The following is a 12,367-nucleotide window of genomic DNA, read 5'->3' as shown; positions in this document are numbered from 1 at the left end:
CAAATCGCTAAAGCAAACTTGTGCATACATACACACAGTGTGTCTGTGACTACCAACTAAAACACACAGCAAGGAGGGCGGTGTGCAGAGAGGGGCACATGGTGGGTGTGTTGGTGTATAATTGGCCAGGCTCCTCCGCTCTGGTTGATCCCAGGGAGCCACACTGGCCATTAGGGAGGGGAGCCTAATTAAGTAGACCTGGGATTATTTTGTAAATATCTGTTTACCACTAGGATCTCCTGGGGGTAAGATGGGGAGAGGGGAGGAGGCAAGATGAAAACAGTACATTGTAAACATGAACACTATGGGAATGGGGGGCTGAGGTTGTGCCAAGGTGATGTGAGCACGAGCCCCAGGGAAGAAGGGGGGGGCTGAGATCTGCAGTAATATACAGTAAACTAATGGGTTAACATTGAAAAGGAATGAGGTCATTCAAGGCATGATTCAACGCTGTTAGAGGGGTAAACAATTTGTTGATGAAACACACTTTGCAATGTTTAAACAAATCACGTTTGTCTTCACAATTAGGGATATAATGACATCACTTTTTAACTCGGCACTGAGGAGAGAACCAGCCGATGCAATGAGAACCAACTCATGCTTGTCCCTTTATCTAAAATAAGGAAAATGTATTATTTAATTACAGACTGCATTGCAAAGCCTTTAGACGTTGCTTTACCACATACTTATCAATTAGCAACACGAGATCTTACAAAGTACACTTTTAGTTGGCTACATGTACAAATAGCACTTACATGTCTATACTTTATAATGTAAGATAACCATTTAGACTAGAGAATATAAGCAAGATATATAAAGTCTAAATAAAGGCATCGGTTGTAAAAGATCCAAAGAAAATCTGACCAAACTAGTACAAAGTTGTGTTTACGGCTTTGATTGCTAGCATACGTTTTAAGTAACATTTGGGCAAGTGGACTTTAATCTGCAAGATGAACGTCTAGTAAAGCTCCAAATGTTAGTGGGAGAGGTTATTATTTTAGGTTTATAGGACATGTTTGTGGCTCAGTCAATAAATGCAGGGGACTTTCAAATCCGTTTGTTTGTAGCCATCTCAAATGCAGGCACAACTTGACTTTTTCAAATATGAATAGGATTTCCACATTCAAAAATGTTGGGGATTGCTACGCATGTCCTGATCTGATATACAGAATCAGGGCAGCATCTGATAGAGGCATTTTTATTTTTTCTATCCATATCCTCTACATAATCCTTGTTTGTTGTAACATACTGCTATCTGGGTAAAACTGCTGCCAAACACTCCCAACAATGCACTGTTAAAACACTGGAATGTTCTCCTAAAGCACTGCGAGCGAGCTGTGGAGCGACACCAACAAACATACAGTTCAAATTAAACATGTCAATACTGACAGCATGTCACTGAGCAATGTGAAAGAGCAGGTTTGGGTTACAAAATGTTGCTTTGCCCCAATTCGTGACATTTTGCACAAAATACCTAACTTGATAAACTGTATTTGAACTTCCACATTTTGTACAAGCAGAAGAGAGAATACTGTCCTAACCCTGACTTTATCATGTTAGACACGGACACAAAGAAAATATGGCCAGACTTTAAACACAATACTAAAGATTCAACTTTATGTTAATTATGGAGGATGGAGTTGAACCTAATCATGAAGTTGTATCTCTCTTTAACGTTTTAACAGAAGTCAAACATTATCAACCCCATGAAGGTTGATACAAATAGAATATCTTGGTAGACTTGGTATTTCCACAGAACACACATTATTACACTACCAAATAAAGCCAGGGCCCAACTACACTATGTGTTTTTTGTGTATGTGTGTCCTGCGTCCATACTGAACAAAACTGCACACAAACACACATTCACAAATCGGACCACTGGCGGTGTCAACAAAGCTTTCATTGCTCATTCTGTTGGCCTTTGGTTCCCCGCCCTCCTGCTCCCCTGCCGCCCATCCCCCCCTTCAGAGAAGCTCATCGCTGCATTCTCCAGCGAGCCAGGACATCTTTGACAGTCAGGAAAACAGGAAGATTAGACAAGCCATAGCATTCCCAGCTTGGTGAAATCACTCCTGGGAACTATTTTCAGATATTACTGATGCATTGACGGAAAGTATGGAAGAAGGATAGATACTGTGTTGGAACAAGATTACAAAGGGATATAGATAGAGGGTAGCACAGGGGCAGAGGTTTGCGAATTGAGCTGCTTAATCGCCTACATGACGAATTAGAGGAGTATTATTAGGGAGAATTGAGACAGGAAGGCATATTATAGAAATGGAGAAATACGATTTTTTTAATGTGGTGAGGAAAATGTCTTGGGCTGCCGGGAATCACAGTGGGAGCTATCTATCTAAAGTATTGCTCTCGCACTGTAGATATTTAGCAGATCTAAAAAAAACAGAGCCATATTCCAATTACACCTATTAATACTTAACATATTTCTTAAAGCATAATCAACTACCCTATTTAGCCATGCCCTTTCAAAAGGATCAGACTAGTTTGGTGTGCTATGAGATGATATAGTGGACATGATACAGATTAATTGGGTTTACAGTTTGTTCTGGTATATAATGTGTTTTAGGTTTACTTACAGGAACTGATTGATGGACTCAAAATGTAGCTTTTGGTCAGAGATATCACAGTGGGCAAGAGCTTGTCAGACATTTTCCTCTTAAACAGCTCAATATACAACATTTATCTGTGCATACATCGCTGCCATTAGCAGTTAAATATCACTGTTTGCATCTACAATCATTGTTGAGATTTGTTGACTGAAAATGATTACCTGCCTCATTCTACTTTCTGACCTTTACAAACTGTGTTATAGAAATGAATTGAAACCAGTTAACATTTTCTAGCAAATGGGCTAGAGCGATCGAAAACATATTCTATCTCAAAATAAAAATATAACATTTAGTGTTTCACTATGGCACTTGCTCTTAACAACACAGTCAGTGTTAATAACAAGTAATATAATATGAAGGGCAAAAGGTTTGGTTGCAAATGACCCTTCAGCGTGCTCAAACTGAAAACTATTCCCTTGCCACTCAAGCTGCCCACTCATGCCACTGACTTATTATGAACCTTTGTTCTCAAAAGCAGCCAGCTTTATGTATGGCATTTCTAGAATCAAGCAACATGGGCAAAGAGCAGGTCCCTTCAGCCTGATGTGGTTTTGTTTCTATAAACAACGAGGCATGCAGGCCGCCTATTCTATTTGGGCAATGCAAGCTATGGAATGAGCAAAACACTGGAGTACATTGCAACCCACCCACCCTCTGCTGTTTAATCATAACAAAACCATACAGAATTTAAACGTTAACAATCAGCAAACTGTATTTACTCCCTTTTTACTTCTATTATACATGCAAACACTAACAGATACTGTAGTTACAGTCCTAATCAAGTGAAACGGCATTTCTGCGAGCAATTGAGTGTCCATACATGTATGGCTATTAATAAACAAGAATGTTTATAGTGACAAAACCCAAATGGTTGTTTTCTATAGTCATCTTGAATAAATAATAAATACAATTTATTACAATTAAGAGAGGTTTCAGAGTGAAACCATAAATAAAATGTCCATCCAAGCTTATCGTCCAATTGTTTCTTTTCCAAACAACCAGAATATTGCTTCATTCACTGTTCCCTGTCTGTTGCTTCATGTGCACTATCACAAGTGCGACACACGCTCAAGACGCCCTAATCCAATACACTGGTGCTTCATGATAGGATGAGTAAAAATAAAAAGACAAGGCATACTATTGACTAACATACAAGTTCAAGTAAAGAACCCAGCCAAAGGCAAACATTAGGAATAAAACACAACATGTTATTGTTATTAAAAAAGCAAAAAGACAAAGACTAGCCTAGTATTCAACACATAAAAGGGAAAGGGGGTTCTTCACGCTTTAAGAAAGTGGAACACCACCACATGATCAGTCATGCAAATAAAACTGAGAAGCTTGTCCTGAGCTCCAGGTGTCAAAAGTCCAGATAACTCACAATAACAAATGCTCTCTCATTTGGCAAGAATATTTGTGGTGTATCTCAGGGTGCAATATTAGGTCTTAAACCAAACTATAACCATCAGCATATACACACATTTTTGTAACTTTATTTTGATGGGGAAAATTCGACATTTTGTTCAAACATGAAAATATTCTATATTTATTATCCATCTAAAAAGTGGTGTCCTCCTGCCTGCTAACACCTTTCGACAAAGCAAAGGGAGGGACCACACGCTGTTTACAGAAAACTAAATCAGAAGAATAAGACTGCCATGAACGGCGCATCTCTAAAACAAACCACTATGAATAAACTTCATACCCCTTGTTGTACGGGGCAGTTAAGCTACTGTAATGTAAAATGAACATAAGCATTTCATGTTGAAAAAGCTGAAGTGCCTACCTGAAACCATCTCCGACTGTGACAATTTCCACTTCACTGTCTGTTGAGGTGACGTTGATCTCCTCGCTCGCAGGGACAGCAGGAGTTGGAGCAGGAGTTGCCTCGATCACAACCACATCCTCATCCAGGGCACCTGCACACCAGTTGAATTAGTTTAGACATACACAAAACAATCTGACAAAAGCAGAGAACGCTTACAACTACAATACAATCGAAAGAAAATACATACTTGAAATAATAACTTCTAGCTTGACTGCTTAGGTTTATTTATAAGGAATTACATTTATATTTCACACTTTACTGGGTTACTTTTGTAAGCCTGGTTCGGCCTTTCTGGTCTTTTGAAAAAGCAAGTTGTGTAGGTAGCCAGATAGTATTTCTCCAGTTTCATCATGCCAACAGCAGTATCATCGGGCTTAGCAGTTTACCGGGAGAAATGTAGGTCATCAGTGCTCAACTCTGTTTGCGTTGGGATTGGCTTTTTCCCTTTCCACGTTCCTAAATCTGCGCTGTGATTGGTTGCCTGTGCACTAGATCTCACTTTATCTCTGCCTGAACTAAATACCGTGTGAGCCCCCTCAGGTGAGCTCACACGGGTAGGTGGTTTCGAAAGGGATCAAAACGAACACAGATGAGGGTGGTACTCATAAATGGCAGTTATTAGAGTATCGTATAACATTATTACAAATTTCATAAAATGAGCACAACAACTTTTATCATTACACAAATGTTGTTCGTAAAGTATGCCGTAACAAAGTTACAAGTCCCCTTCTAAATTCTAAAGAGTTAAATCTAAATAACCTTTTTCTGTCACCTTTATTGTTTTCCAATCTTTATAAACACATTTGTATTCAATATAGTACTTTCACTAAATGTAATTGCTACATAACTTGTGTAGTTGTGTTAGTGATTAACAAAGTCAAACAATGTTATGCTGCAGAAAAAGAAAACTGTACTGTTGGGCACAACACTTAGTGCCTGGCCATAATTCTCTAGTGTGATTTATATTCCAAATGTCCCCTGAGAACTGCTGCTTAGCACCCTCTGCAAGACGTGGTGCCTGGCACTGAGGTGAAGCCTTCACATGGTTACACAAACAACAACATCCTACTTTTCTTACAACTTGTAGATAATTGTAATGTGTGCAGGGTTTATTAGGTCAAATAAATACCTTATAACATAACTCAGGATCAAAAATGTCAAAAACATGGGACAACTTTCTGTAGTCCAACAAGCCATTTGCTGATATTTACAGGACCGACTCCTTTAACTGCTATTGATGATGTCAAAAGCATGCACAATGGGATTTATATTTGATTTTAAAACAACAGTGCAGGTGTGAATGGCATATAAAGTCAACTTTTCATATAATTAATGAACTTGTCCTTGTGTTAGAGGTAGAATTAACCTGGGCTACATCACACACCTGCTCCAGCCTTCAGAAGGCAGGTTTCATCACTTGCCTCCTCACTTTCGCCTACTGTAAACAAATGCCTGGTTTTCCCTGCGAGACCTGCTGTATCTATGCAAAGGCTGTCACTAAACAGAGCCTGAGTTTCCTCCCAGCCCCCCCCCCCCCCATAGAGGCACAACAACTAACTTCCCATTCTCCCATAGGATCACAGCAGCAGAAGAATTGCTGAGGCTAAACGGCTAGTTCAAAATATACGAGAGCAGAAAGTTTAGATTTAGGAGGCGTATAAACCTGTTGTTCTGACAGGTACAGAGGGCTGCAGTTTCCATTACAGCCTGCCAGGTGTGGGACTATGAACAGCAGAGGGGAGTAGCAACTCCTACATCAGCTGTGCCCAAACCATAACAAGACACACAGACCATATTCTTATGCATGTTGCAACGATACCTTGTTTATGCAAAACTGAATTTAAAGGCTTTAATACTTCTTTTTTTTTTTACATTTACCTCCTAGTATTTTAATGTGGGACTCACTCGAGCAGCAATAGGATGCCATGTGGAAGGCATGAGCCATTTGTGATGTTTTCACTACAGCCGAACACAGGTGAGTTCTCTGTTTACTCCCTATTCTCTGGTTGAGAGGTAGGGTGACATCACCAGGTGCAGAATAAAAAACCTGTAGACTCTTGATCTTGCTTTAGTAAACAGACAATAAGTGAGATCGCTTACCATTATCACACTTCTGCTATAGACAATTTATTTCACATAATAACAGTGAAGGGAACTGGAAATCTTTGGTTGACAAGCTTAACACTTTCTGAAAGCAACACCACTAACAATGTACAACACTAACAACCTATTTTGTAAGGCCAGCTCATTTTGAAAGTTGTATAATGTGTTGACTTTTTAATTTCTGTGTTTCTGTTCTGCTTTTCAGTGCATAATATGAACTCCTATTGCATCAATTTACAGCATTCAAAATGTTAATTCATGCTGGAGTGTGCATCACTTCTGCAACGTTAGAGTTTCTGGTGCCTGTGAGCATAAGGAGACACACTTTTCATGATATTGATAACTCTTCAGCCCTCTTATCTAACATCAGTTACAAACGGCCCTATCCTACTGTGTTAGCCATTCAAAGCTTATTTTATGGATTGTTTATCAATAAAATACATTTACCTTCTCCAAGTGAGCCTTAAAAATACACACAATGACTGACCCTGAATGCATAGTCACTCTGTAGTCCGTGGTGCTATGGTGATCACACTGCAATCCAACAGTATTATGCTTCCTGAGCCTTCCCTTTGGTTTACAATGCTTTCAACAATATAATACAGCCTACTTGAAACCAATCTGTAAAATGCTGTAAAACAATATTAAACAGCGATGAAACACATTCATAAAACTGTAGTAGAGTGATGGTTTGTAATTACCTGTGGCTACAGTAGCACTGTTGGGCTGGCTGCTGGTGCTGCTGACATCTACATACAGCTCATCTTCTGCTTCCGTAGACGAGGGGGAGGAAGAGTTACTACTCAGCTCCTCGCTGGAACTACTGGTGCTGTGGAGTAGAGCATACTTCCTTCGTGCAATCACTTCGCGTTTCTTTTTCTGCAGTAGTAGTCGTTCCTTTTGCTTCTGAGTCCGCTGACCCCCTCCAGGAGGTGTTTTCAAAAAGCGCTTCCTATGGAGAGGCCGCCGGCTGCTCAGACACGGCCGCTTCAGCAGCACTGGCTCAGCTTCAGACCGCACCCACTTATGAGAGCGATTCCCCCGAGTTCGACCCAGAACAGGGCGCAGGCCAACTCCAGCGGCTCCGCCTGTCGTCAGAGCAGGAGCCTTGTGTTGGCCCCCTGTTGCTCCAGCTTCCCCCCCCTCCTCCTCTGAGCTAAGAGTGTCCGAGTCCCCGAATCGCAGGCTCGAGGAAGGGGAAGAAGCACAGTCACTAAAGGAGGAATCGTGATTATGTTCGTCCTCACTGGGGTGCTGTAAAAGTTCTACCCTGGGACGCTGCGGGGCCAGTGAACTCTCACTGATGTGGCCCTCCTTCAGCGAGCAGTCTGAGGGCCCTGCCTGTTGGCCTTTTCTTTTTCTGCGCCCAGGTAGGGTCCGTTCTGAGTCTCTGTGTGTGCCTGTGTCCCTCAGGGGCCGATGCCTGGACTCACACAGGGTTTCAAATTCGCTGCCTGCCTTTCCGATCACCTCCATGTTGTCAGGGAAGCTTTTGGCTGCCTCCATGGGCTCTGGGTTCACCAGCGGCTCCTTCAGATGCTCCTGTCTGCTGGGGGCCTCAGTTGGCACCTCACTCTTCATGGTGGCAGGTGCGTCCTTAAAGGGTAAACAGAAAGGGCTCTCGCATCAGCTCTTAGGCACCTATCCGCTGCATCTCACAAAACCTGGAAAAAAAGAAGGGAAAAGAGTTACAGGTGCACAATCCGTTGTGCTGCATGATTGCCGAATGAAAAAACATGTCAATGACTAAAAACGTTCAAATGATCCAAAGAGGACAACCAATTTCCCAAGAATTAAAAGCAAAACATCACAATTAGTTATGAGTTTGACAGTGAAATTAACTATTCTCATTCATCCACCAATGCAATGCTAAAATACACTGTTAAGTATACATCATACGTAAGCCAGTCAGCAATGGCCTGTTCAAATATCAGTGATAAATCATGGTGCCTTGTCAAGATCAACTTTGACTCCATATGTTAAATAGGTCAATCCAATGTGATTAGTTTGGTTTGAGGATACGACTAGTTGCTGCTTAAATGCATAATGTATGACCACGTTAAATGTATGGATTCCATCCATGAGATCACTATTAAAAAAATGGAACCTTTATTAAATGTAACAACGTTAGGCTCTGCAGGATTGACGACACAGCTTGTTGGACAAATTATAATACCTAGATTTACCACGGAAATCTTAAAAGGTTTCAAAATAAACAGCAAAAGTTAGTTAGTAAAAGAGAGGCACATTTCAGTAACACTAATAGATGAAAAGAAATGTAGCATCAAACTTTACATTGTTTTCTAGATCACTTAATATATTCATAATACAGATCATATGATAATTGTTATTCTCAGTATGTTGTCCTTGGATAGTTGTTTGACATCAGTCTTTTATTAATAACTTACTTACATCAAAGCACATCAGAATATCTTCAAACTAAATATTACTCCAGGTTATTTTCTGGCATTTTACTGATCGCACAGCACACAGTCCAAAAAGCAATACTACAATACTTCAGTGTTCCATGTAGGAAACATGTTAATTCACTCAGTCATTATGTTTGTTAGTACAAATTAAGACCGCAGGACCCAAGGTTGTTGATTAAAGATAGAAAATAAATACCCTCAGGCTGAGACAAACGTAATGGCTGAGTCAATACTGATGTGTTTGCTTTATTCTTGATTCAACGGAACAGTTCAAACAGACTTAATACAAATATGATCCCAAGGGGGGATATCCACCATTAATCTGATCTCATGTTTACGTCTTGACTTTGGGACAGTTCGTTAAAAATGTTGATCACTAAAAAGTAACTCCCGAAAAAAGAGACTCTTAAGGCATGTTACAGTGGCGGAATTTTCACAGCAGTGTAAGGTCTCCCGGAGCAACGGCAAATTCCAGCATTGCTGAAATCTAGGCTTCTTCGAAATACAAGAAAGCGTACGTGTCTCTGTTAAGACTCTTCGATTTTCAGATGGCTCATGTCGTGACCTACTACACCCTCTGCAAGTCAACGGCGATGTTGGCATTGACAAGGAACATGATTCTGAGAAACAAGGTTTACAAATTGACTCAAGATCAAAAGTCCCCATGCCCTCAGCTGTCAATACACCTGAAGGCTAATTTGAATGCAATGGATGCAATTTAATGATATGCCCATAGATATGTATTCTAATATCCCCCTAAATGGTTGGATCACAAGCAGGATATTGTGATATTGCTGCATGTTGGAAAACAATTCAAGTATATCAAATCAAGTGAAATTAAGAGGCTTATTTACTTTTACCGATCAAAAGAATCAGTTTGGACATCCTAATTTCGTATTTTTAGCAAAAACACACTGCGTTTGAATAATTTAAGAACAGTTTGAAGAAAATGACATGATTAATATGCACTATACGCATGTAGGGATATCACCCACAGTGACAAGCCAACCACACTTCTTGATATGATGTAATCAGAAAACAAATTCACGAAGCTACTTTTACTTTCACAAAGGTATCTAGGAACATATTGTACTGACCCTGTCTATGTGTCTATCTGGAAGAACAACTGATCTAGCAAAACCAATGCTGTGCTAGTCCCATCAACATTGTTTCCTAAGACTACACTACTACCAATATTAAGACGTTTGGATTTCTTGCATCTATCAAGATTGCCATTTAATGTTACCTTCATTGAAATCAAGCTTCTAATAAACAAAGCCTTACAAACATGGTAAAACATAGCCTAAACATTCAACTACTGCATTTAAGTCATTGTATTCCATAGTGGAGCAGTTGTTCACAATTCCCTTTCCATCCCTCTGGCACAGTAAAAATGTAACACAACAACATTCCTGGTTGTGTTGCTGCAGGGTTTTTGTATAGGACTGGATTAGATGGTAAATGTGTTATTGGTATTCCTGTGGTTGCACTGCATTAACTAGTATGTGATGTGGCTTGAACATATACTAAGTAATGTAATTGCATTAATCATTCACAACTGATTTCATAGTAACATGTTAGTTGTCACTTGACCTGAAGCTGCAACCTTTGTGAAAAATAGCTAGTGAGGTTTATGATGCCTGACAAAGGCCACAGTGATTTCTGCTTTTATATACAACTCAGTTAATAAGTGAGAGTCCTTCAGATGCCACAGAGGAAGCTGCGCAATGACATGCATGAATTCAGGGGCCTCAGAGGACAGCCCTGAAGGGAAAAAAAACCCATGCACCAAGGCTGAATAATGCACATTTCTAATAAAAAAATAAATGGTACTCAAAACTATAAGTAAGAGATACTGCAGATACTATCAATTATAGCATTCGCAGCTACTTTTATCATAAAACATATGGTGTAACAGAAATGGCAACAGCAAACCAATTCAAGATGTACGACTGAGACAGGACTGCTGAGCTGCTGCTAACAATTCTCTCTGTGCTTTCTGTCTCCTAAACGACTAGCAACCATTCTGGCTAGGCAAGCACAAATAAAAAGAGCATCATAGATGTATTTAGCTTGACAGTATGCAGCCTGAAACTGAGGCTAAGCAGTTTCTACAACGCTAAACAATTACAATAAGCTCGGCTGCTGTCTGTGTGTATCCCACAAACGCTGCTGAAGTCACTAGGGCCAGATAAACTCGAGTTAATGGAGAACCATTTAAAGATGCATATCTATGGTTATCAACTTATATTGAGATAATTAAGATAAAGACACGAGAGAAATGAAAAAAGATAGCTAGCCACCTAGCCTGACACATATTAGTTACTCCAGACAGAAGACAACAAAGACAGCACGTACCTGGGTCTAAGTCCTTTTCTCAAAATATGTCACCGTCCTTTTTGTAACATGAGAGGTGATATCCTGTGGGGAATAATGACAAGAGTTGTACACGAGCATTTATCCAAATGTTAACCCTAAATGCAACTAGACAGGCCTGCATAGAAATCGCGATCCGAGGAGGAGAGTGGCTGGGATTGTGAAACTGACAACACAGTCCCGAGCTGAGACGAGAAGCAACATCGAAGGCAATGGGCCCTGGATGGCTACAAGCTAAGCTAACGTAAAGGCTAGTTCCACTTCACTCAGCAAATACCCGATCATACTAAGCCATTTAGCCTCACAAAGCAATCATATCGAATTCAAAAAGGTAGACCAACCTGTCTATTGTGTTTCTATTTGACTGAGTAGAAATGTCGCACTATAAGCCCTCGACGAAGTTGCCATTCCTGCCTTTCGATGCATCCACTCTTGTTTACCCAGCAGGTCGTCTGTTCGCCTGATACATACAACACAGCTGTTCCCCTCTCTGCCGAAAGGGAGCGCCAGATCGCGGCCAGCCGTCAGCGACTTTACGACACTTTGCAACAGCTCCACTAAATCCTTTTCATTTTTCAACGCAGAATGTGTAAATAACAATTCACGTGCCCCGTTTCAATTCGAAAAAGTGCCTCAAAAGTGCTGTATAATTATAGACATCTTTGCTTTGTTTACGATTTCATTGAAGGCTACAGATGATACATAATTGTTTTTGCATTCTTTACTCTCCCTAAATCCTCGATTCCAAATACTCGAGCGCCCACTAGCGGATAAAGGTTGGACGTGTGCAGAAGGGCTAATTTAATATGTCTATCATATCATCAAATTAGGATTATTCACGTGGTAAATTTTACATCACTTCAATGTTAAAACTGGTAAAAACTGAAGCTAATTCTTTATTTCCCCATATTCTGCTGGGTAGATTAATGGTTAAATAATATTATTCATCTGAATATGGAAAGTAGTAGCCTAACTAATGGTCCCAGATGCAGTAGAGTAAA

The 12,367-nt window shown here is 40.2% G+C and overlaps 1 protein-coding gene across 3 annotated transcripts in view; it reads right to left on the bottom strand.

Moving 5' to 3' along the window:
* Positions 1 to 11,872, bottom strand: part of rnf111 (ring finger protein 111) — a 29,961-nt gene extending 18,089 nt beyond the window's left edge. The window contains exons 1-4 of one of the 3 annotated variants that reach the window (XM_079664949.1): positions 11,708 to 11,872; positions 11,349 to 11,411; positions 7,263 to 8,225; positions 4,417 to 4,549 (exon numbers count right to left, since the gene is read on the bottom strand). In XM_079664949.1, coding sequence (XP_079521075.1) covers positions 4,417 to 4,549; positions 7,263 to 8,142 — 1,013 coding nt within the window. In that variant the 5' untranslated portion in view covers positions 8,143 to 8,225; positions 11,349 to 11,411; positions 11,708 to 11,872. The remainder of the gene's footprint in view (positions 1 to 4,416; positions 4,550 to 7,262; positions 8,226 to 11,348; positions 11,412 to 11,707) is intronic. The other 2 variants (XM_079664947.1, XM_079664948.1) reach the window with 2 other exon arrangements.
* Between the last annotated feature and the right edge of the window lie 495 nt (positions 11,873 to 12,367).

This window comes from Notothenia rossii (assembly GCF_949606895.1).
Source record: "Notothenia rossii genome assembly, chromosome: 2".
In the NCBI taxonomy this organism is placed as follows: Eukaryota; Metazoa; Chordata; class Actinopteri; order Perciformes; family Nototheniidae; genus Notothenia; species Notothenia rossii.
This window is presented reverse-complemented; position numbering and strand designations above follow the sequence as displayed.